Source organism: Lactuca sativa, chromosome 5 (genome assembly GCF_002870075.4).
Source record: "Lactuca sativa cultivar Salinas chromosome 5, Lsat_Salinas_v11, whole genome shotgun sequence".
Lineage (NCBI taxonomy): Eukaryota > Viridiplantae > Streptophyta > Magnoliopsida > Asterales > Asteraceae > Lactuca > Lactuca sativa.
Window position 1 is genome coordinate 5,555,171 of NC_056627.2, and position 25,958 is coordinate 5,581,128.

The window sequence follows — 25,958 nt, forward strand, 5'->3', positions numbered from 1 at the left end:
ATCTATGAGATAGAAGAAAGTGAATATACATTTACACACATAACACGTATTTCGTATATAAATACTTCATAATTATGCGTTAGAAGAAAGTAACTACACACTCACTTGATCAGAAGATGATCGAGCAGCACTACGACTTGCAGAAGTAGTGTTTCTCCGTAGATCTGGAAGATCTCCACAAAAATCGAACTTCTCGTGGGCAGAGCTTCGGTTCGGGAATAACGCTCTTCGAGATCCTCGGGGCTTCGGATCTTGCTTCGGGGCTCGGGAATATTACCGGGGCTTCGGGGTATAAATGACATGCTAAACGATGCAAAATGGGAGAGAGAAGAGAAAAAGAGCAAAAGAACTCGGAAGCCTCGCATCCTATTTATATGAGGCTGGAGCCTCGCAGTACGCTGGGCGTATAGCAGTACGCGGGGCGTACGCGTCCGAATTCGTCATTGCTTACGTATCCGAAGAACTCGAGTGCGAGGGACGTCACGCTTCGCTGTACGCTGGGCGTACAGCAGTACGCTGGGTGTACTTCGGATGAGTCCGATGACTCCTCTTCGGATAATACCAAGATTTGGAATTAAATTTAAATATTAAATATTTAATAAACTTTGAAAATTCGTATCTCCCTCATACGAACTCCGTTTTCGACGTTCTTTATATCCACTCGTAGATGAGACTACGCTCTACAACTTTCGTTTAGACTCCGTCGGCTAATTTTGACTTTATTTTTATTATTTATTTTTAGAAGGTCGGGACAGAAAACTTCGTTATAAATTCATAACTTATTCGTTTGACGTCCGTTCTCGCCTAATTTTTCATCGTTTCGCTACTAACAACGAGAACTTCGATTTTCATTTAGATTGTTTCGGCTAAAAACCGCTCGATCTCAAATCGAGTATTCGGGATGCATACCGCTAAGTCGAAACTTCAGAAAATCGTAACTTCCTCATACAAAGTCAGATTTGGGCGTTCTATATATATTCGGAAACCTCGTTTCAACTACTACAACATTATCCAATGATATCAAGTTTATTTTACACTTAAATTTTGGCGCTCATTTTATTCTTAATTAATCAAATCACATAATTAAGCAATTAAGCACAAAACACATAATACTCAAATAATACACTTCTATTATTTCAAAATGGGTTACAAATGTTAACCTAGACTATTATATCAACATTAATGACAAGCCCAGAAACACAAACGTTACAAGAGAGAATGAGGAGTGAACCTGTGTATTTGAGGATAAGAGAAAAGAGGCAGACCTGTGACTTTGAGAGAGAGGGGGAGGGAGGGAGAGAGAGAGAGAGAGAGAGAGAGAGCCAAGTTTTGTCTTTGTGTCATTCTTACCGGCTAAAAGCAGTAAAAGGGGTTAAAAAGACAGGTTGCTCACGAGTTGGTTCCCTGACAAAGTCATAAAAATAATTTATGGACTAAATGGACAAACCCTAAAAAATTCATAAGACATTTGTGTCGTTTCCTATTTGTGTTATTATCTAAAAGTTTCCCACTAAAGCGGTGTTTGAGATTACTTTTAAGTGCTTCAAAGTCTTTTTTTTTATGTTAACTTTTGAAGGAGCAAAAGACAAAATTTGGTTTTAAAATGTGGTTGCTTTAGTTTTTTAGACTTTTGAATCTAATTTACCTTTTAAATGGCTAAAAATCATAAAATATAGGATTTCCTAACTTTTTAAAATCCACCATTTTGTTTTTAAAAAAAAAAATTATTTTCGGAATTTTTTATTTGCCAAACATCTTTTTAATTTTTTTTTTTTTTGCCTTAAAAAACCAAAACCCAAAAAATCAATTAAAAAGCCTTCCAAAACGCCCTCTAAAGTTACTTTCCAAAAAGGTAGCCGGCAAATAGTCGAAGCGTACGACATCGTTTGAGTGATAATGTAACCTAATGGGTCATCAAAACAGTTTCAATTTGCAAACATTGGGGAGTACGAAAATCGGAAAACATTATTCTAGGGTTTTCCTTTTGGATAGAACAAAAAATGGCATCGACGACGCCGGCGGCCGATCCCACTGGTTCTGATTCCGACAGAGAAATTGTCGTTGGAACCACTACCGTTACGAGCACTAATTCTGAACCTATCGTGATTTCGGATTCCTTAACGACTACCAGTCAGTCAAGTCCACCTTTAGTTTGCCTTTTCCGGTTTGCCGGAGACTCCGCTGCTGGGGCATTCATGGGTTCAGTCTTCGGTTATGGTAATCTTTCTCAATCCTTGACGCATAAGTGAGATTCTTTTAAGCCGTGTTAATGTTTTGATTGTTGCAAGCATAAACAGGCGCCCACGGCTGTTGCTTGTAAAATTTAACGAGGATTCAGTAATAGTCTGTTTCAAATGGGAACGTTATGCTGTTTCCAAGAAAAAGAAATACATAGAAAATATATTGATGATAGTAATTGTTGTGCGTTGATTAGTTTTCTTATCATACTTTATAGGCTGATTAGAAGCAGCACATGTTCTGTCTTGCATGTTGAACCTTGTTACTTCCCAAATACAACTGCAAATATTTGTGTCACATATTCTCTGTGTAGTTACTTTTTGCTGCTATAAAGTTTTATGAATTCAACAATTTACTTAATGTTTCTGCTAGTGTGAGGTAGATTATTTGGTGGCTAATTAGCCAATCACATCTTGGCTAAACAGCCACTATGTTGTGTGAATGGTCAGTAAGTCCACCTAGATTAATGTGTTAGAAGCCTTTGGTATCCAAGTCTTCTCTTGTTATGCCAAGGCTATTAACCACACATAGCTGTGTAGTTGCTGTTAAATATAGAAAGAATTACTTGCTTTATCTGGTACTGAGTTATGTATTGGGTTATAAAGGTTCAGGACTGATTAAGAAGAAAGGATTTAAAGGATCATTCCCAGAGGCAGTATCATCTGCTAAGGTATTGAATGATATTGGCTTCATAGAAGTTGTTTATGGGAGTTTTCTTTCTTTAATTGACAATCTAGTATAATTGATTCTTTTTCTGTTCTTACCAGACTTTTGCAGTTCTTTCTGGAGTCCACAGTTTGGTTGTATGTTTCTTGAAAAGGCTTCGAGGGAAAGATGATGGTAGGCTATTTTTTGTTCTAACAAAAGATCATTGACACTAATTAACTAATATAACTTTGTTTCTACAGTCATAAATGCAGGTGTAGCTGGATGCTGCACTGGGCTTGCTCTAAGTTTTCCAGGTACTTTCATCTCCTGAAAAAATTTGTAAAGCTTAGAATCATGTGAATTTCTAAATATTTAGTTTTTGTTTTTGTCAGGTGCACCACAGGCTCTTTTGCAGAGTTGCATAACGTTTGGTGCATTTTCATTCATCATTGAAGGGCTTAACAAGCAGCAACCAGCAATGGCACAAGCACTTTCTTCATGGCCCAGAAGAGGTGAAGAGTATGGGAAGCTTCCTCCATTGGCCTTCCCTCTTCCCCATGAACTCAAGGAGTCTTTTTCTTTTTTCTGCAAAAATATTGAACGAAGCAGCAAAGTCAACTTTCGTCGTGGCTCTTCTTCACATTAATATTAATCAAGGCTTTTCCTATATTACCCTCTAGAAATTTTGCCTGCACTGTTGTCCTTTGTATTGTAAATTTACAGTGACATGCTTCAAGTTTTTCTCCTTAGATCCTACTATCGGAGTGTCGTGTAATTGATAATGAGGCTGCTTTTCATCTTCAATGCCATAACAAGCTTCTCTTTGCCTTTGATCATGCTTCTTTAGACCTCTCTTTTTTGCATCTTGGTAGTGTAATCACATACTTGCCTCGTGTGCCAAACCATATAATTTATGCTTTTAAAAGAGGGTAAATGTGTAAAAAGGTATTTAAGGTGTTTTTTTTTTAATTACTATTATTATTAGAATTATAGTAATTATAATAATAATTATTAGAGGTATTATTATTATTTTTATTATAGTAAAATTTAGTCGGATTTATATAACACTGAAAAATACTTGTTGATTTATGAAGGTTATTAAAACAACAAAAGTAATTAAATTATGTTGGATTTAATTTTACAGTAATAAGATATTGGTTTATTATGTTGAACATGTCCCCAATATTTCATTCTCAATATAATCACAATTTCTAAATTTGGAAAACATCATTAATAAACAGGCCCACAATCTTCTTGGATAACATAATAATGCAACAAGTGAGAAGACAAATGGACAACAAGTTGCGTTGTTTAGTCTTTTTGTATGGTAAAACCATTTCTTTTGAATACTACATCCATAAATTTAGGGGATATAACATTGTTATGCACAATCCGTTGTACTCTACGAAGCTCCACCGCATCCGGAGCGAGGAAACCAAACGTGTCAAATGCAAATGGTATAAATACGTGTTGATTTTTTATGCATGATTTTGCATGTTTGACGACCTTGCATGTAGCGGTTTTTAAAGCAGTCTGTCCCGCCGTGAAACCCCCAACCCTCAAGCCCACGAGAGGGGATACCCATGTAAGGTCCACATGCGTGTTTCCCTCTAACCCATCCAAAAATCAAAAAGTCAGCCGGTCTAAGGGTTGACATTCCTTCTGTCGGGTCAATCAAGAAATTCACATGTGTTTCTTTCTTGGAGGAAATTCATGCACGCTAAAATATGTTAAACAAAACATCCCTAACCATATCATGCATGTATTTCAACCCCGTGAGTTCTTTACAATGAACTGCATGCTCTCCAAAAGAGTCCAAACATGTCTTGCGGCACACCAGACATATCTCGTCAGCTGAGAATATTGGGATCATGAGACGATATTTGGGGATAGTATGATACTCCACAATAGACATATGTTGGCCAAACTCATCTATAGGGATAGATAGAAGAAAATCTTGAGCATGTGTTGCACGTAAACACTAGAAAACTACTTTTCTACCGAGCCGTCATGTTGAAATGCACTTCCATATCATGGACAGATTTACTAAAAAGGGCACTCGCCAGTGTATTTTGGGATTTTTTTTTGGAGGGGGTGTCCTTAGTAGTAAAACTACTAAGGTCAATGTTTAGAAGCTTGTTACGAAGAGAAGCCAAGGCACAAACATAATCAATATCCATACCATATATGTCGCTATCTCGTAAGATGCAGTCTTGCAATACCCAAGATTAGGCCCTTAAGGCAACATAAACATATGAGGTAGTCTCTACTACTGAGTATAAACTCAAACCACCAAACCTAATGGGCAGGGAAGCAATTCACCATTGTATGTCGCCAAAGAAAGGGCCACTACAAACCACAATGTCCTGAATCAGCCCGCGCAACCCATTGTCAAAGAATAATGTTGCCTCCTCCATGTGAATGGGTTGGCACGTCCTCAGCCTAAAGACAAGTTTAGCAATATCCATACAAGATCGAAGCAGAAGGAGATCACTATGGGGGTCAAATAATTGTGGAAGAAGGCACATCAAATCCATAATATTTTCGGCTCTCTTTATGGCTAAGCTGCTAATGAAACTAGCATCTCTACTAACCCCCACCGCACCCACCCCATAAGAAGTTTCACCCCCAATGGCGCCCTCCTGATGCCAACCGGGAATAGTCCCTCACGTAGCTTCCTACAATCACATAAGGGCCAAAAGAGCTCGATTTTCTTGATATTCAACTGAAGGCCTAATTTTAGGTCAATCACCTTAATGATGCCCAACGCTTTGGCCAACTCCTTTGAATCTCCAATAAGTGTGCCATCATCAAGGTACCATGCATGGATAAGAAGATTGAATTTGTCTATAATATTATGCAAGAGTGTGTGCAACACAGGGGCAAAGAGAAGTGGTCTCAATGAGTCTCCTAGTTGAACCCCAATAGCGGACCAAATATGCGTGTCTCCTAGATACAACCTTATATAGGAATTCTACCAATAAGGATATAGAACGCCATCTCAATCTGAACTCATGAAGTAATGCATATTTGTCGACAAGGTTAAATGCATTGGAGAAGTCCATAGTAAGCATGGAAATAGACTCGTCATCGTGGTGCTCACTCAACACCCTTTTGGCACTATGTAATACGACCTCAGCGCCACTTGACACCGCAACCCCGAACTGAAAATCATTGAGGTACTTGTTCATTTCTTTACCAAAACCTTTCATATTCAACTTGGAAACCAAACGTCTCCATATAGTGCCTACTGCAATAGGTTGAATTCCCTTGTCCGGGTTTAAGAGTGGTGTAAGAGGAGCAGAGACCACAATTCAGCCAAACTCGAAGGGCATTTTCCCCTAACCATAGATTAACCACATATGTAATAACATGTAGGAGGTCTTTGACTATATTTGAACTTTCTCCACAAAGAACATCGAAAATGTGTTAAGCTCTTAACCCATCTCTCCCGCACGAGGTTCCTTTAGGGAATGATTTAATGCCCCTAAGGACATTGTCAATATACACTACAAGGGAAGGTTCTGAAAATATGGTACTCAACATGGATGGTGGTAGTTTGTGTGGATGCTTTCCTCTAATGCCTTTGTGGTATAATCTTCGTACGGAGCAACCCCCGAGGAACATAATACTTTCACTGTTGTTGTGAAATGCTCATCTACAATCTTACGAACACATTGTCTGACGTTGGTGCTGCCCTGTGTTCTATCCTCATGAATGCACTATTCTTTTTTGCCTTGTTGCTCCAACCTTGCATTGTCAACCAAGTTTTTAACAAGCTTAGATATACCGTATTATGTACCCCAAGTAGCTAATGTGCTTAGGATATTACGTTGTTGCAAAGACTTTCTGTTCCTATACCTACTTTCTTGCTTATTATTGGGCCTGAATAGCTGAAGAGTACACCTAGGAAGAATTAACAATGCAACCCACGCTTTAACAGACCCGGGATGAGCAACCACATTGGAAAGGACTACTTCAAAGCCTGAGAGAAAGCCATTCAACAATTATAAATGATGCTTTTGATCGTGGTGATTGGCAATGTAACGTCCCAAAATTCAAGACTAAAAATTTATTTTAATAAAACATTACTTAAATCAAAATCATCAATCCAAAACATAATCAGAGTATTAATTTCCAAAACACATGTTCGTTATCAGAGTAAAACATTCCCAGGCTGTCTAATCTATGGTGTGTGCCATGCGATCACCCCGAGCTCTTCCCTCCGCTACCGGAAGTACCTGAAACCAGAACTGAAAACCGTAAGCACGAAGCTTAGTGAGTTCCCCAACCTACCACATACCATGCATAACCACATACTGCACATACTGGGCCTCGCCCCTACCTCGGGCCTCATCGCTACAATGACCCCGCCGCTCCAGGCCTCGCCTGGCTTCGAGCCCCGCTCGGATACAAATCTGTTTCACTTAGTCCTCGCCTATCATTGGGCCTCACCCGCCAACAAATACTAACACATAAACATATCACAACACATTCACACTAAACATACACTACCGAATCCTGTTCTAAAGGCCTCGCCTATCTTGGGCCTCGGCCATGTCCTGCTACTGATGAGTCATGGAACCCAGTCCACGCTCCTACTGATAGTAAGATACGGGCCCAGCCCACACTCACTATTTCCCTAACTTGGGCCTCGCCCCTGTTCTGCTGCTAATGAGATGTGGAACACCATCTACACTCTGCTATTGGTGAGATACGGGACCTCTTCCACACTCACCTCCCTACCAGGCACGTACATGTATCACACATACAACAAGTATAAACTACATATAAACCATTCCTCGGGCACCCGCCCGCTATCATTGGACCTCGTCCTGAATATCATACTAGCATACTGTGCTTAGGGCTAACCCCCGGGTCTTCTACTCATAACTACATGGGTCGACATTGTGGCCTTAGACCCATTCACACAAAGGGAAACTCACCTGAATTTGCTGAACTTGCTGATAACCCCTCTAGCTGCTGCCCGGCAACTCTCTGAACTCCTGCTCGACTAGCTCCCTGAGCTACCAATATCAATGCAACACTTAGTCTAACTGTCCCCCGAAAGTCAACTAAGTCAACTCTGGTCAACGGCAAAGTCCTGGTCAAAGTCAACCTTCCAGGTCAACCCTACTAGCCGAGTCTGCCTACTGACTCGCCAAGTTCACCGATTTCCGAGTCCTGTCCTGTCCAACTCATCGAGTTCCCACTCAACTCACTGATCCGAGTCTTAACTCGAAGGGTTTGGGGTTTCGCGACTTGACTCGCCGAGTCCAAAGCAATCTTCAACAGACTCGCCGAGTTGTTCTTTCAACTCGCCGAGTTCCTGCCCAACTTCAACCAACTCGCCGAGTCCACCCATGTGACTCGCCGAGTCGCTCAAGTTCTTAATCCATACAATGGCTTTTCGAGCCATGCAGGGGCTCCAAATCATAGATCCATACTTCCAAAGCTCAATCCTCACGTAAAGTTGCAAACTTTACGTATAATTAAAGAGATATAGGCTCAAAACATACTAGGGCTAGGTTTTAGGACAAAAGGGCTTCACCAACTACTCAATATCTGATGCTTTATGACATATTGGACCATCCCAACACTAGATCTGAAGTGGAAACCACATATCTAAGCCCCAAGCTCGAATTGGGTATCAAACAACCATAAAACCCCAAATCTCATAACAAAAATAGATCTAGATGCAAAGGAGGGAAGATAGCAGCTTATTACCTCCAAGATGAACACAAACTGAAGTAGATCTCGGATCTACACCTCCCCTTTGAAGCAACCTTCTTGATCTTCAAGTTCCTTTCCAAAGTTTCCTTCCTCCAAAGCTATTTCTCTTAAATGATGGAAGCTGACACGAAATCTAGGGTTTACAGGTTCTCTAGGATGATATGGAGGCTGAGGGAGGGACATAACACCCTTTATATAGGATACAACTCCTGAGATTAGGGTTTTCCCCATTCAGACCAGACTCGCCGAGTCCCCTTAGCCGAATCGCCGAGTCGGTCACTTACTCCTTAACCCGGATCCCGCTCGGACTCGCCGAGTTCCTCCTTGGACTCGACGAGTCGGCCCTTTAACTTAGGGTTTCCTTTCCTTTCTTGGCCTTCCTGATTTTGGGTGTTACAAGCAACTTAAACATACGATCAAGGAGCTGAGCATCCATCACTAACCCCTCATTAAAGTCGGCCTCCAGTTCATTGGGTGGCGGCTTTTGAATACCAACAATATGTCCGCTCATGTCATCAACCCCACCATTAAATTTAACAAGACCATCTTAGTGGCGACACGAGTGGCTCGGGGCATGTAGACTCATACAATCCCCACATATCCATTGACCAAACTCCTTCAATTTTGCTACCACTGACATGAACAACCCATGGTCTAAAGAAATAGCCTCTCGCAACACAGTTGTACGCTCATCTGTAGAGAGGTACAAGCTATTTGTAACGTCCCAAAAAATTATGAGGTAAAAATTCCATTTTTAATTCAAACAAAACATTAATTATCTTTGAGCCAAACATTCATTATCTTTTTACATATTTAAAAGCACTTTATAGGAAAAATAGTTATCAAAGTACAATCCCAAAATCATCATAATGCGTAAACATGGGTAGATGCGTTGTGATCAAGCCGATCCCTTTCCTTTCAAACTGGAAGTACCTGAAACATAAATTGAAAACTGTAAGCACGAAGTTTAGTGAGTTCCCCAAAATACCACATACTAAACAAACATGCTACCAAGCATATCTGGGTGTCGACCTACCCCTTCGGTCTATTTCAATCGGATATTGCCAAGCATATCTGGGTGTTGGCCTACCCATTCGGTCTATTCCAACCGGATGCTACGAAGCATATCTGGGTGTTGGCCTACCTCTTTGGTCTATTTCAACCGGATATCGGGTCTATTTCACCCCTACTACTACCACATAATATCATAACAAAAATCACAAAGTCATCAAGCAAATACATACATAACTGACAGTTATTACAAAGACAATCATCACACTATAACATAAACTAGTGGCCCGACCTTGGCGCCTTCAACCCACGGCTACTGCGAAGGAAAACTCACCTCAAACCGCTGATAATCAACTAACTATTCGGTTCGTTGAACCGGCGGATAACCTAGCACTAACTAACAATACATACAACCCTAATTAATAATTAACCTGATAAGTTAAAATCTGAGGCCCAATCCATAATCCAACTTCATAAAGGGTAAAAGACCATTTTACCATTTTCTTACTAGACCCAAAACCAAGATCCAACCCATTAGTACAAAAAGGTAAAATCTTTAAATGGCAACCCAAAGCCCAATATGGTCCAACTTCCTAATTGGGCCCAAAACCATCATGGGACCAATACTAAGAAAGCCTAGAGACTATCCATGGCCCAAAGTCCCAAACCTTAAAAGGCCCAAAATTAACTTGTTGGGGAGTGTGCCCCGCGTACACACCCTCAAAGCACAAAGTACAAGCAATTGATGCAGAATTCAACATTACGATGAGCTTACCTCCACGTATGCCCAACGTACTCGACAAGGACCCAAAAATCAACATTTAGTTCTTAATGGTTAAGACAATGACTTCTAAACTCATATATGACCCTAATGAGATGTCTTAACACATAAAGTTGAAAACTTTATTCCCTTTTCATGGCTTAATGGGACCAAAACCTTAATACAAACCTAAATAAGCACCCAAACTCATGCATGGTCCAACACAACTCATCAAGATGACATTTTTATAAACAAGGGACCTCCTAAATGTCAAGATCCAACATATTAAGCCCTTGGAGTAGCTCATACTCACAAGGATGACTCTAAGGACCAAAATGAACCCAAAATGCTCCTTAAACTAGATCTAACACCTAGAGTCATCAAGATAGAAACTTTATACCTCCAGAAGATAGATCAAGGTGCAAAAAGGCTGGATCCAAAAGCTCCAATCTATCCCACACTTCTCCAAGAAGCTCCTTCTTATTCAAAGATCACCAAAAATGCATGAAATACCACCAAAAGCTCAAAAACCACACCAAAGGAGGCTAGGGTTTCGATTCTAGGGTTTAAAGGGATGGAGGCTGAATATCATAAAGATTGGTGTTGAGTTAAGGAGCTTAAATAGTGTCCAAGACCCTAAATTAGGGTTTGGGTCTAACTGGACTACGCCATGCGTAACTTTGGTATGCCCAACGACCAACGTACTCGAAGGAGAAATTGCGACACCTTTGCCTAGTACGCCCAACGTACTGATGGGTTTTAAACAAACAATCCTATGTGTGCATGCAACCCTAGAGTTGGATCTATGTTTTCACTATTAGTTATACAACTTTATGAACACAAAAAGAAACCTGGCATGCTAGTACTATTTTCGAAATTCTCATAGAAGAATAGAATACATACCTTTTGTTATTATATAGTAATAACAACTAGTTCCTTGAATCTCCTTAGCTCTTGAAAGCAAGTACCACAAGTGTAGTACCTCTAATGGCTCACAAACACACTAGGTGAAAGGATGAATATGGGAGAGAGGAGAGAAGGGTATCTTGCCCTAGATTTCGTCCCTTTTAGGGTTTGCCAAGGCTTGGACGAAATCTTAGTGCCTTAGGGTGCTATTTATACTTAAGGCTAACTAGGGTTTCAAGGTGTAAACCCTAATCCCTTAGCTTAGGGCCTAAGCAAGTCCATGGACTCCTTTCCTTAAGCCCTTGGACGAAAACTCCTAGATCCTTCTAGGATTTTTGTTCAATCCTTAATAAAGGTGATCCAATGGCCCAAAGCCTCAACTATTGAATAATTACAAAATAGCCCCTATATTTTTAATTAATTCCTTTAATCCCGAAATTAATTCCTAATTAATTTCTGATTAAATACTAATTAATAATATGATTCCAAATTAATATATTATTCATATAATATATTAACAAATCATACTTATACTCCAATTTATTATTCTTAACAATAAACCAACCTCTTTCCTCAACAATCATCTTGTCTAGTCACCAGTGTGAAGGCAACCCAAAAGGACCATGCACAATCGGGTCAAGTATATACCAAAATAGTTATGGACTTAGACACTAATCCAACAATCTCCCAGTTGGATAGGTCTAATAACTATTCTGCGTATAACCTCAGATCCTGATTAGCAATCGTAGCTTTCAAAAGCCGCTGTCATCTCTGATCTTATCAGAAGCGTGTCCTTTAGATAATGGATCATATATTTCTCCATTCTAGATATCGTATAAACTGAGACATGGATTTAAATCATTCTCTCTGTCTATGAGTTGTTTCCCAATTTCCGATTTACGACGACTGACAATAGACTACAATTGAACACATCAAATTAGTCTCGGCTTGGCCAAGCGCTTAAGGTGTCATCACTAAATCATCGAGGGGCCCACAGGATATCGCTTTCATTCCACTTTGGATAAAAGGAACGGATAAACTTTGATTCAATGCTTGCTTGCACTCACTCACCGAATCACACACAACAATATGTTTTATGACACCAAGTTACTGGTGCGTTTACATATTATCAATGTGTAACCGACTCGCAAGATACAACTCACACATCTCGGTTTCAAGAATATAAGATATTATCGTCTCACCAATCACTCGTGATAAAATCCATGAAGTGATTCTTGTGAGCGTGGGTTTAATCCAATGCTCAAAATCATATTCATAAGCACTCATGAACGTTGCAACAAACCTTTGCTATGTCTAATACACTTTCAGACAATCTACAAACCAATTCATGACAGTCTTCATTCATACCTACTTCCAACATATGAACGATTGTGGACCATTCGAATAATTTGATTATTCTGAAATAATTAATTATTTAGGAAGTCAAAACATGCAAAGTGAAACACAAGAATAATACTAATCCTATATGGTCCCAAACCTTTGAGTATAAATAAAACACCTTTTATTTATCACCATATCGATTACTCGTTATTTGTTGTTTCGGTTAATTAACTTATTACTTGAATTATTACCATAATTGTCTCATGCTCTTAGCATGCACACAATGTTTACTTATGGTCCTTACTTAGTGAAATAGATCAAATGAACACATTTCTAATCATACTCATTTCACAACTCCCAATTCTTATCATAAGTATAAGAATATCAAATTCTTGTCACTTATGGAATATGCTAGATTCTAACATTTTATGCAATGATCCTTTCGTAAATTCATAGCTCAAAATCATCAAGACTTGGCCAATCTCTATCAGAAACAATTCTATTGATATGATGTCTCTCACTCTAAGTACATTCCTTTGAACATCCTTCTTGCATAAAAGTTTCTAATCTAGACATTCTCAATATCCAACTCCTAATATGGAAACATTTCCATATTTTCCATATGACAACTCATTCTTAATAGAATCTTATCTATTCATAATAATGTCGATATGGTCCATCTAATACCATACTTTCAACTACTCACAAACAACCAATCTTCAGCGAACTTTGGATCGTCCTTTGATAGTTGTTTAATTATTTTAGTCAAAACCGATTCCTGTCCTTTTTTCCTCTTAATGCGCTAGACAGTTGGAAAATTTTAGAATGGTCAAATATTATATCATTTGCAATCGATCCTATACCCGAAGCGTATGGGACACGATGCATAATGTCTTACATAAAGATTTGATACTTTATCAATCTTCTGCCATAATATTTTATGTGTCACGTTCTTATAATTCAAACTATGAATAGGGATACCGTAATCATAATCGAAATTTAAGAACACACTATGTATCCTTGACTAAATTTGTTAACATTCCACAACCTAAGCCTTTAGATTTGAAATGAAGCATAATATTCTCTCCCTTAATTATAGCAAAACAACTTTTCAACCCTTACGACTTTGCAAAGTATAACTCTTGTTTTCTATAATTAATATTGCTAACTTGCAATACTTGCCATAATACTCATACACGCATAACATTTATGCTCCCACTATCATGATGATTATTATCATATAAGCATACCACTTATGCTCCCACTAGCTTTGACATGTATTCAGAAAACAACTTAACTTCCAGAAAACAATACCTATTGAGTTTCTTAAGTTCATATTTCTAATACCTAATGCTTTGATAATCCTTTAGCTAAGCTTCTCAAACTTATACACCTTTGCCTTAGATAGCTCATATGTGTGTCTAAACAATTCAGACTAATTGCCAAATCTCACAATTCGAATCATGGAAAGGGATACCGTAACCATAATCGAATTCGAGAATACAATTTTCACAATCACTATCTTCTTTAAATCTCTCTTAGTGAAAGCATTTCCTCACAGTCATTTTCATGAAGGAGGGAATCTTAAGACACTTAGATTTTAATGGTGTATGTGTTCCTATCCATGCGAATTTGTCAAAACCAAAGTTTGTGACAAATCCAAACTCATATGGACCGAACTTTCTCAATCTTGATTTCTTGCCTTATGGTAAGACGAGTGCCCGCCATGTCTTCCAAATAGTTAAGCAGCTCATCATTTCCTATCAATGTACTTTTCATTGATCAAGGTGCTCGCCTTTTATGCGTTCAAGTGAGAACTCATAGAACTTACATGCATAATTAACTCAATTGGAACGGCACAGAAACAAGATAGTGTCAACACGATAGGTTGTGAACCTCAAGTCGTGTGCTAGTGATGATCGATAAGGTTTATTCTTGATTAGTTCTTGAACTTTTCAAGACTATTAAGACTCCCACTGACTCCTTGACATATAAGATTCTTTTGTCAATAAACATTTCTCGACAAACAAATATTCAAGAGTTAGTGTAACTTTTATCAAGACAAAACACTTCACAAAATTGGTCCTAGTTGGTCTTTGTCTTATCCAAGACATCACAACTTTCCACATTTGATGAATTTTATAAACCTTCTTAAGACTTGTCACTTAATGTCACAATCTTAATTCTAAGACTTGTTTTTGGAACGAAGTATGATTGACTTCTTGATTTAACCATTTCTTCAATTCTTGATTCCTCTTCTCAGACATACAATTGTACTAAGACTCATTTAGAGGATCAATTGAGATATGGTTCTTAATCATTAAGAACTATCATAAAACATAATAAAAGGTACTCTCCCTTCTTCTTATAATAGAGAAACTTTTATCTTTCTGCCTACTTGATTCTTCTTTATTCGTTGTGCTATTTATTGAAACTCTTTCAATCAACTCATAATTACACTTAATCTTATAAGTATAATCATATTTACTAAACCTTAGTAAATCATGACGAATATCTTTTTTACTCTTGTGGTGTACTTGATCAACACACAACCTTGTGTACTCGATTTCCTAGTCCTTCACTTGACACTTTGTTAACGAATTAGTCTAACTTCCAAACATGAAATTTCTCATTCATCACGCAACCAAGTTGTATGATTCCAAGTTTCTGTCCAATTGAAACTTGGGCAATGAGAAACTCTCCTTATTTGGTAAATTCTTGACATTTCCACAAATAACAAAATTAAGAATCAAATTCATTATTGCTAATATTAGAAGCCTTCAAACATCAATTTTTCATACACGCCATTGCAAGGATAAATAAGTAATATAAAATATAAATTTATTTTATTGCGGAAAAAATTGTCCTTACAATGCAATCCAATTGAAAAACAATGTCAATACATATTTCTTAGCAATCTTATTCTAACTCCAAGTAGTAGCTTAAGAATCTAATCCTCAAGCAATGCGATCGAAATCCATTTCTTCACGATTAGATTCAGCTCACTTCTTCCCTTAGGCTTCCTTTCTTTTCTTCGATCCTATAAAACATCAAAATGTAATCTTATTACATCATGTATTAAGAATCTATAATTGGAACTTAAAAGAGTTAGTTAATGGATTTTACCTAAAGTAGAGCCATACGTTTTGACTCTCCCATCTCTTAGATCTCTTAGGTAAATAGGGCAGCTTCGTCTCCAATGCCCTTTCTCCTGGCAATAAAAGCAAATGGACTCTTTTGGAATGTCACAAGGAACTATCTCAGAATCTACCTTTTCTGGATCTCCAATGTCACCATTTCAATATCCATTGAAGTTTGGGAGTTTGATTTACCAGACAAATTTGCTCAACCAGCTCGCCAAATCATCGCTGATTCAGCGGCTATAAGCAAACATGTCAAATCAATGAGGGTCACGTCATGATCCATCATATAGTACTCTCTAACGAACTCACTATATGATTCAGGAAGCGAATGAAGAACCCAGTCAACAACCAACTTACCTGAAATCTCGACACCCAACATCCTTAACTTATCAATGTGTGTCTTCATCTCTAAGACGTGTACACACACAGGTTTCCCATGTTTACTTGCCAAAAGGGATTGAGTGAGCTTGAACTTTTCAAGCCTTCGAACTTTGTGGGTTAGGGAGAATAATTGGAGGAGGTGGAGGAAGTGAAGCATGATCTCTTGTTCCTCGATCAAATCGTGGATCATCATCTTCATTTGGAAAGCTTGTTCCATGGAATTTGGGAAGACCATAGTTGTCATACTTTGACATCTACAAAACGGGAGAAAATTCATGTTAAGTTGATTAGAATCCTCGATGTGACACACAAATGAAGCATCGAGACTAGGATCCAACACAATACTCTACAACCTAGAAGAGGGATGCCGTAATCCAGTTGCAGAATATTTGAAGGTAGGTAAATGACGATTTACCAATTTCCACCATGAAAACGAAAAGGAAACTTAAGTTTTAAATGTATTGAAAAACTCCTAGATCTTTTGAGATTCATTGAACTTTTCAATGGCATGTTTAAATCTCGACATGCCCCTCGATTTGTGACTGGGATGCCGAGGATCACAAAACAGGGTGTGAATAACCATGCAAACTTACATGGTGCCCCCAATGTTACCGTCACCTATTCGATGTGCCAGTTAACCACACACACTCCACCGAACTATGACAAACATTGAGTCACCCTTTGCTACCTTTGCTTAGAACCATTTAGTGTGCCGGTTAACCACACGCGCTCCACTAACGTCTTCGCAAGGGCACAAAGTGTAATTTCATGGAATTGCATCAATTCACTTTTGCCTAAAGTAACTAAGATTGGGAATTTTGTAAAAAAAAAATTAGTTACTTTATACTTCATTATACTTTTAATGGAAAGGGTTTGCCCTATCCTACCCGTTCGGCTAACGACCCTCCACCAATCAAGGAAGCGGTGGGTGAGAGTGGATACCCATTAAACGGCCATTTTATAGACCATAACCTTATACCCCCTTATAGATCGGCTTCGTGAATGAGGCCTACTAACGGTAAGACTAGCATTTAAGTTATACATATATAATATTAGGCTTTTAATGTTATACATAGTATAAGGGTGTATTTTACACTTTTAAAATACTAAGTGGTTTAATTTTATAAATTACACTTTTAATTTAATCAAATATAAACCATATCATTATGGATTTATTAACTCTCTTTTAATTATACACTTAATTAATTTAATAAAAACATAAGGGTGTAATTTGAACTTTTCAAAATTAGGGTTTTATAATTTAGACTTTTTCAAAATTAAACCTTTTAATCAAACAATTTAAATTCCAAAACTTGAGGGCAAGTTTTGAAACTTTCAAAACATAAGCAAGAACATTCTAGATCAAATTACAAATAATAATAACTAACCAATTAATTAGTAATTATCTAAATATGACCTAATTCAATTTCTTGCAAGATAATCTATCAAATAATTCAAATAAATCAAGTTTATCACATAAGGAAATGATTATCTAATTAATTTGACAATTATCTTTTATTTTGGTAAGGCTATCTTTTAAATTAAACAATTAATTTAATATAATCATTTAAATCCCCTAGAATTCGAAATTATGGGATGGGATATTCAAAATCTTTAATTACCAAATTTAAACATTTAAAGGATAATTACAAGATATGACAATATCCAAATCCCTAAAATTTATGATCTAATCATGGGGAAATAGGCAATTTCGAAATTCTAGGGTTAGACAACCCTAAAATCGAAATCTTGGGGCCAAAGAAAAGGGTTTAGGAAACCTTACCAAAAATTTCGAAATCTAGGGTTTAGAAACCCTAATTTCGAAAAATCAAGCCTCCGGGGTTTATTAGCCATAAACCCTAATATGTCAAGTTCATACATTTGAATAAAGCTAATTGAAAACAAAAACCAATGGCTCTGATACCACTGATGGGTTTTAAACAAACAATCCTATGTGTGCATGCAACCCTAGAGTTGGATCTATGTTTTCTGTAACAACCCGAAATTTCGTATCATTGCTTGTACCCCTTTTCGTAACTCATTTCGATAATCCAATCGTCGTTTCCAATTTTGTTTCCGATTCCGACATTTAATTAAGTCATTAATGTGTATTTTATGACTTAACGAGTGTCCTAATACCTTTAGAACTCATTCTAACACCTCATATTAGTGATCGGAACATTTCTAGAATCAACCATATCGAGTTACGACAACTTGATCGGGTGCGACCAAAAGCCCCGTCTAACGCCGGTATCAGGTAGAATTCCACCGTGTCCCGAACTTGGACACTATTTAAAGTGATCCAAGCTTCCATTTGAAGCTTTTGCTTCATCTCACAACTCTCTCTCTAACCTCTCTCCTCATTCAAGATTAAGGTCCAAAAACATAGAATTAAGGCTCCAAATCATAGAGGTAACTTCCCTAACTTGTTATTCAACCTTTTAGGCCTTCAAATCTGTGTTTAAAATGTGATTTTGGACCTGGAACATGTGTTTACGGCCAAGGAGCATGCTTGGGCCGTAAACACTTAATAAATGGGTTTTTGAGCAATTTAACCCCTCCAAACCAACTTTGGGACTTAGATACGACTATATGGCTTACAAATCCGGACTTAGAACACCCTAAACATGACGTTTGAGGAAAAAATATGAGTTTACGGCCAAGGAATATGCTTGGGTCGTAAACCCCTCAAACATGGGGAGTAAACTCATTTATACATGTTTAAAAGCCATATAACTCCACCAATAGCCTTGGAATAAATCCTAGAATCATCTAAAAATAGTTTGGGGACCTTAATCATGTCAAACACCCTCCAATTAGGTGTTTACGGCCATAAAACCCAAGAATATGTTCCAGGGCCGTAAACTCCTAAATATGAGTCATTTGATGCCCTAAATCCATACCAAGGCTTGTAAAAATTATTGGAATCGCATGTGATTAATCTAAGGCCATTAAATCATCAATCTAAGGGGTATAGGAGCTTACGGCCGTAAACTCCCTTTTGTGATGTTATTGGTGAATTAATCCCTTCCAAAGCCTTAGATAAATTCATCCCAATCATCCCTCAAGTGTTATTGACCATTAAGCACCATAAACCTTGCCAACATGAGTTCACGACCGTGAAATCATGTGTGAGTAGTGTATAAGGCCGAAATCTCCATAAGGAGTTTACTCTTGAAGAGTAAACTCAGTTCCCAAGTCCCACGCATCAATACACGTCCGTAGATGTCACTCGGGTCACTCCAAACACTCGATTTGATGTGTTTTCACGTCTTGGAATGTTTAAGTGTATATAATTAGTGATTTAAATATAATTAGATATATTTGTATACCATTTCATATTACATAGGAATCTCGTGTGTTATCAGGCTCCGAACCGACACTTAGCGTCCGAACCGACACGTTTTCTCGTCTGGTGAGTTCATACCCCTACCATTTTTCAAATGTTTTCCAATGTTTTTCAAATGTTTTCAGGGGGGAATACAAGCAAAGGTACAAGGAAATCTTGTACTTAAACGTATTTTCAGTTCAAATGTTCTATTTCATGTATGTTTCTAATATCGAAAATCGTGATAACTAATGATTCGAATTGCAGGGTAAACAGTTAGACTAAAGTCAGATTTCTTTAAAAAGTGTTTTAAACTATATTACTTTTTGTAAAAGAAATCATACTAATCATAACTAAGATTAATACTAAACGAATACGAATACGAATACGAATACGAATATAACCAACAGTATAGTACGAATACGAATATAACCAATAGTATAGTACGAATACGAATACGAATACGAATTTAACCAATGGGATAGTACAAATACGAATACGAATAGAAATAGGACTACGAATGCGAAATAACGCCTTTGGATGACACCAAGACTTCGAATATACAGTTAGTGTACGCCTTGAATGTCACCAGAGTTTCGAATTTAATACGAAAGTACGCCTCTAGACCTCTACTGAGTTTCGAATACATCCGCCTTAGAATGTCGCCAGAGATACGAAAATACAACTAAGTTAGTAGATGATAGACATTCGAATGTAGGATAACTAAGAGTTTAGAATACTTAACTAATACTGCAAGTATGGTAATCATTAGTACTTCGAAATCAAACTTAAGAACCAACCTCAACACATAGGAAAATATGGGATTTTCCGGAAATAACATAACAAATAGTAACAAAATTAGAAACGAATAGACAACACATCACGTAGGAAAATATGGGATTTTCCTAGGATAGCATAACAACTCATAAACGAATAAAGTAACAAACGAATAACTAAACTATTAGGAAAATATGGGATTTTCCTGGAATGACATAACAAACCGTTTTCGAATTTGTAACAAAAGATAACCAAACTGTTTTCATAAGAAAATATGGGATTTTCTTGAACAACAACTTTTTCAGAAAGCAAAGGAAACTCATTCTTTTCAAAACTAAACCGCTTATGAACTCACCAGCTTTATGCTGATTTTCAAACTCCTTGTATTCTCAGGTCAGCGTTAGACGTACTGATGGGTTTTAAACAAACAATCCTATGTGTGCATGCAACCCTAGAGTTGGATCTATGTTTTCACTATTAGTTATACAACTTTATGAACACAAAAAGAAACCTGGCATGCTAGTACTATTTTCGAAATTCTCATAGAAGAATAGAATACATACCTTTTGTTGTTATATAGTAATAACAACTAGTTCCTTGAATCTCCTTAACTCTTGAAAGCAAGTACCACAAGTGTAGTACCTCTAATGGCTCACAAACACACTAGGTGAAAGGATGAATATGGGAGAGAGGAGAGAAGGGTATCTTGCCCTAGATTTCGTCCCTTTTAGGGTTTGCCAAGGCTTGGACGAAATCTTAGTGCCTTAGGGTGCTATTTATACTTAAGGCTAACTAGGGTTTCAAGGTGTAAACCCTAATCCCTTAGCTTAGGGCCTAAGCAAGTCCATGGACTCCTTTCCTTAAGCCCTTGGACGAAAACTCCTAGATCCTTCTAGGATTTTTGTTCAATCCTTAATAAAGGTGATCCAATGGCCCAAAGCCTCAACTATTGAATAATTACAAAATAGCCCCTATACTTTTAATTAATTCCTTTAATCCCGAAATTAATTCCTAATTAATTTCTGATTAAATACTAATTAATAATATGATTCCAAATTAATATATTATTCATATAATATATTAACAAATCATACTTATACTCCAATTTATTATTCTTAACAATAAACCAACCTCTTTCCTCAACAATCATCTTGTCTAGTCACCAGTGTGAAGGCAACCCAAAAGGACCATGCACAATCGGGTCAAGTATATACCAAAATAGTTATGGACTTAGACACTAATCCAACATGTACTCCCTAAGTACGCCCAGCGTACTAGGCTAGCCCTTAATCCTTCAATCTTCCGAATGACATATCTTCTTCGTTTTAAATCCGATTTCGACGATCCTTATATCCATGAAAAGGTGACAATAAGCTCTACATCGTGCCTGAAAATCGAAATATGAAAACAATCAACTATCAGAGTACAAAATCCCAAATGACTCATGGTGCGGAAAACAATGTGCGTGTATGATGTGCCGCTACCGCGCCAGCTCCTTCCTCTTTGAAGAAAAGGTACCTGAAAACAAAACTGTAAACTATAAGCACGAAGCTTAGTGAGTTCCCCCATAATACCACATACCATACAATCATATAGTGAACACCTAAGAGATACGGGCCTCGCCTATACTCATGGAGATACGAGCCTCGCCCACACTCCGCTATCTGGGAGATACGGGCCTCGCCCACACTCCGCTATCTGAGAGATACGGGCCTCACCCACACTCCGCTACTAAACCATAACATACAAGTATCACACAGACAACGAGTACAAACTATTCAACCACACTAGCATATATCATCATCAGGCTCAACCAGGAGATACGGGCTCTGCCCACACTCCGATACTATCATATCGTCTATACGGGCCGACCTTGGTGCCTTAGACCCGTTCCTACTGGAAGGAAACTCACCTCGAAAAGTAGCTGCTGAAAGTCTGCTTGCTAAGCGCCTGACTGCTGAACCGGTAATCCTCCGGCTACAACCATAAACATAGGTTAGCCACTCATAAACACCCTTAGGTCAGATGACTGACCCACCCCTGGTTCAAGGTCAACTCCTTGGTCAAGGTCAACTTCCAGTTGACTGGACTCGCCGAGTCATGGCACAGACTCGTCGAGTCCTTTTCCTACTAACCCGGTCCTACTCGACAAGTCCCTATTCTCACTCACTGATTCATCCTTAACTCACTACTTGGGACGAGAGAACCGACTCGCGATCCGACTCGCCGAGTCCAAGAACAACTCACCGAGTCCCCACGAGTAGATCTCCTACTCTCTTCCAAATCCTCATCAGAGCATCCTTTGTGAGGATTTGGGTCTCTGGGACTATTGCAACACGTTAAATTGCTAATTCCGCGTGCATATACGAAGGGTTGGACCTTCAACACCTAAACCCCTCTTACTCAGTAACAGTTCATATGACTCGCCGAGTTTGAAGAACAACTCGTCGAGTTCCAGGTAATCTTCATAGGACTCGCCGAGTTGTTCATCCAACTCGCCGAGTCTAAGACCATCTTCATAGAACTCGCTGAGTTCCACATTGGGACTCGCCGATTCCCTTCGACCCACTTCCCATACAGACCAAATCTGAGACATGCAACGCTTCCAAACATAGATCTATGTTCCTAGGGTATGCTTATCACGTAAAGTTGCAAACTTTACGTGCATGCATGGCTCCATAAGCTCCAAAAGGCAAATCCAAGCTCTTTATGAGGTCATACTCTCAATAGGGACCTCAATCACTTTAACCACAGAGACTTTATACTTCTAATACGTCCATAAGGTCTAGATCTGAAGTCCTTTCGGATCATAAAGCACAAACACAAGGAGTTTGGTGTTTTAGGGCTTGAAAACCACCAATTAGGGACAAAAAGGGAATCTAATGAACTAGTGATCAAGGTAGGGACTTTTCTACCTGAATGGAAGCCTCTTGCAGGGTAGATGTCAGATCTACTTCTCCTCCTTGCACTCTTCCACCTCCTTCTTCTTCTCTTAAGCTTCAAACCTCCTTCACAAGGCCAAAATCACTCACAAGGACAAAAAGGGACTAGGGTTTCACTCTACAACTCTTCTGGAAGTGTTAGGGACAAGGGAGGCCAAGTTAGAGTGCTTAAATAGGGTGCAAACACCCGGGTTAGGGTTTTTCACCAAACAGGGCCTACTCGCCGAGTCCAGGAACCGACTCACCGAGTCCGAGGCTCAGACCCGCGTCTTATCCTGCTTCTACTCGGCGACTTGGTCCTTCAACTCGCCGAGTCCAAGGCAAATTGCATTAAATTAGAAATATTAATTACAAGGAATACGTACCAGGAACCAGGTGCTACAAATATGAGGGTTTGCACCTATATAAATGTTGGATTAATGTCTAATTCCATAACTATATTTGGTATGTACTTGACCCGACCCGGCATGGTCCATTTGGGTTGCACTTCACCGGCACAATTTATATGGATAGTATTTTGAGAATAGTATATTTATGATTTATATTAATATATTATAAGTTCTAATATATTAATATAATCATATTATTTAATTAGTATTGATCAAGAATTAATTTATAATTAATTAAGTGATCAAAATGAACTAATTAAATATGGACTCTTAGATATATATGTGTAGTGGGCCAAGTTCATTTAGGTTGGGCTAAGTCTTCATGGATAGTCCATGGAGCTTTAACCCATGGATCCTAGGAAATGAAAGGTCATGGGTATTAGGGTTTAACCCTAATCCTCCACACTATATAAAGATGTCCTTGGTTGGTGAAATGGGCACTAGTGTGGGTACACTAAGAGGGCTAGCCAATTTCACTAGAGAGAACCAAGTATCCATATTCTCTAAAGTCTTCCAAGGTGTTTTGGTGATTTGTGATTCCATTTGAGGCTTCCACACTATTGGGGCTAAGTTCTTAAAGCTTGAACACATCAAGCTGCACCAAAAGGTATGTCATCTAACTAGTATTTGTAGTATAGTTACCTCATAGTATGCTAGTTAGGATTAAAGCCTTGGAAAGTTCTTATTTGCATGTATAATAGAGAAAACATAGATTCAAGGTTTATAGGGTTGCATGTACACCATAGGAGTGTTAGAATGCTCAAAACCCAACAGTGGTATCAGAGCCATGGGTTGTTTTCTGTTATATTGATGTAAATGGTTTATTTTCAAAGTTGAAAAAAAGGAAAAAAAACATGACGTTTGTCAAATTTTAAGATAATTACTTTTTTTTTTGTGAAAAACTAATTATTTGTAAAATTTGAATCATTTGCTATATGAGTTGAATTAGGTCAAATTTAGTAAAGGATAAAATGATATGATTATTTTATTAGTTTTAAAAGTTTGATCTAAAGAGTTTTTTGAAACCTCCATAAGTTATGGATATGAAAAGGTTTTAAAAAAATTGATTCAAAGTTTTTATGGAGTTACAAAATTTGGTGTTAATGTTTTAAAGAATTCCATATCTTATTCTTAAGTTATGGAACATGAAAAGTTTCATCATAAAACAAACATTTAACTCCATAAGTTATGGATTACCAAAAGTTTTATGTTTCCTTGTTTTATGAGTTATTTTTTAGATTAATGAAAAATATGTGTTAGATGTTTTCAATCCAAATTAATCTAAAAGTTGTTCATAAAATGTGTTTTTGTAACTTGTCCTCAAGTTATATGAAAAGTCACATTTATGAATCTTAAAAACTCATAAAAATGCCTTAGGTTATAAAAAAATGAAGAGTCTTTTCTTATAAATAATTTTTATGGCTCCATAACTTGTCCTCAAGTTATGGATGTCCAAGTGTCTCTTCATTAAAAGTTTTAATACTTTAATTAAAACTCATAAGTTATGAAAATCCAAGAGTTTTGAATAGTTTCAAAACATGCCCTCAAGTTTTGGAATTTGAAAAGTTTTCTTTTATGAATACTTTAATTCCAAGTTAAGCCCTTAGAATTTTAAAGAGTTAAAATTCAACCCTTATACTTTATAATATTATAAGTTAATAATATTTATATATATGTATAAGAGTAAAGTCAGTCTTACCGTTAGTAGGCCTCATTCACGAAGCCGGTCTATAAGGGAGGTATAAGGTTACTGCCTATAAAATGACAGTTTAATGGGTGTCCACTCTCACCCACCGCTTCCTTGACTGGTGGAGGGTCGTTAGCCGAACGGGTTTGACATGACTATAATTCTCCCTTCATTAAAAGTATTAATGATAAATACTAAGTAACTAAACTCTTAATAATACCCAATCTTAGTTACTTAGGAAAATGTGAATAAAGTGCTAATCCATGAAACTACACTTTGCAGTTTGTTTAAGTCGGTTAGTGGAGCGTGTGTGGTTAACCGGCAAACTAACTCATATTTAACAAGGTAGGCAAAGGGTAACTTAATGCTTATCATAGTATCGATGGAGCGTGTGTGGTTAACCGGCACATCGATTGAGGGGTAAACACTTAAGGGTACCAAGTAATTTGCATGGTTACTTCACACCTTGTTTTGTGATCCTCGGCATCCCAGTCACAAAACCTGAAGGGCACACTCGAGATTGAAACATGCCATTGAAAGTTCAATGAATCTCAAAGATCTAGGAATTTCAAATCCAATTAAAACCTAATTAATTATTTCATTTTTCATGGTGGAAATTGGTGACTCGTCATTCACCTACCTTCAAATATTCTATAGCTTGGATTACGGCATCC

General features: G+C 37.8%; 1 protein-coding gene across 1 annotated transcript; it reads left to right on the forward strand.

Moving 5' to 3' along the window:
- Positions 1-1,911: 1,911 nt before the first annotated feature.
- On the forward strand, positions 1,912-3,719 carry LOC111889634 (chloroplastic import inner membrane translocase subunit TIM22-2). The gene is made up of 5 exons (XM_023885779.3): positions 1,912-2,217; positions 2,844-2,908; positions 3,006-3,078; positions 3,147-3,200; positions 3,279-3,719. Exons 1-5 carry the CDS (start codon positions 2,001-2,003, stop codon positions 3,530-3,532), a joined length of 663 nt encoding a protein of 220 aa, XP_023741547.1. The 5' UTR covers positions 1,912-2,000; the 3' UTR covers positions 3,533-3,719.
- The last annotated feature ends 22,239 nt before the right edge of the window (positions 3,720-25,958 follow it).

Bases quoted from the DNA above. Each gene is read 5' to 3' on its own strand.
- LOC111889634 (XM_023885779.3), top strand. From the start codon at position 2,001: ATGGCATCGACGACGCCGGCGGCCGATCCCACTGGTTCTGATTCCGAC. The intron at 2,909-3,005 runs GTATTGAATGAT...TGTTCTTACCAG, and splicing joins AGGCAGTATCATCTGCTAAG to ACTTTTGCAGTTCTTTCTGG. The intron at 3,201-3,278 runs GTACTTTCATCT...TGTTTTTGTCAG, and splicing joins GCTTGCTCTAAGTTTTCCAG to GTGCACCACAGGCTCTTTTG.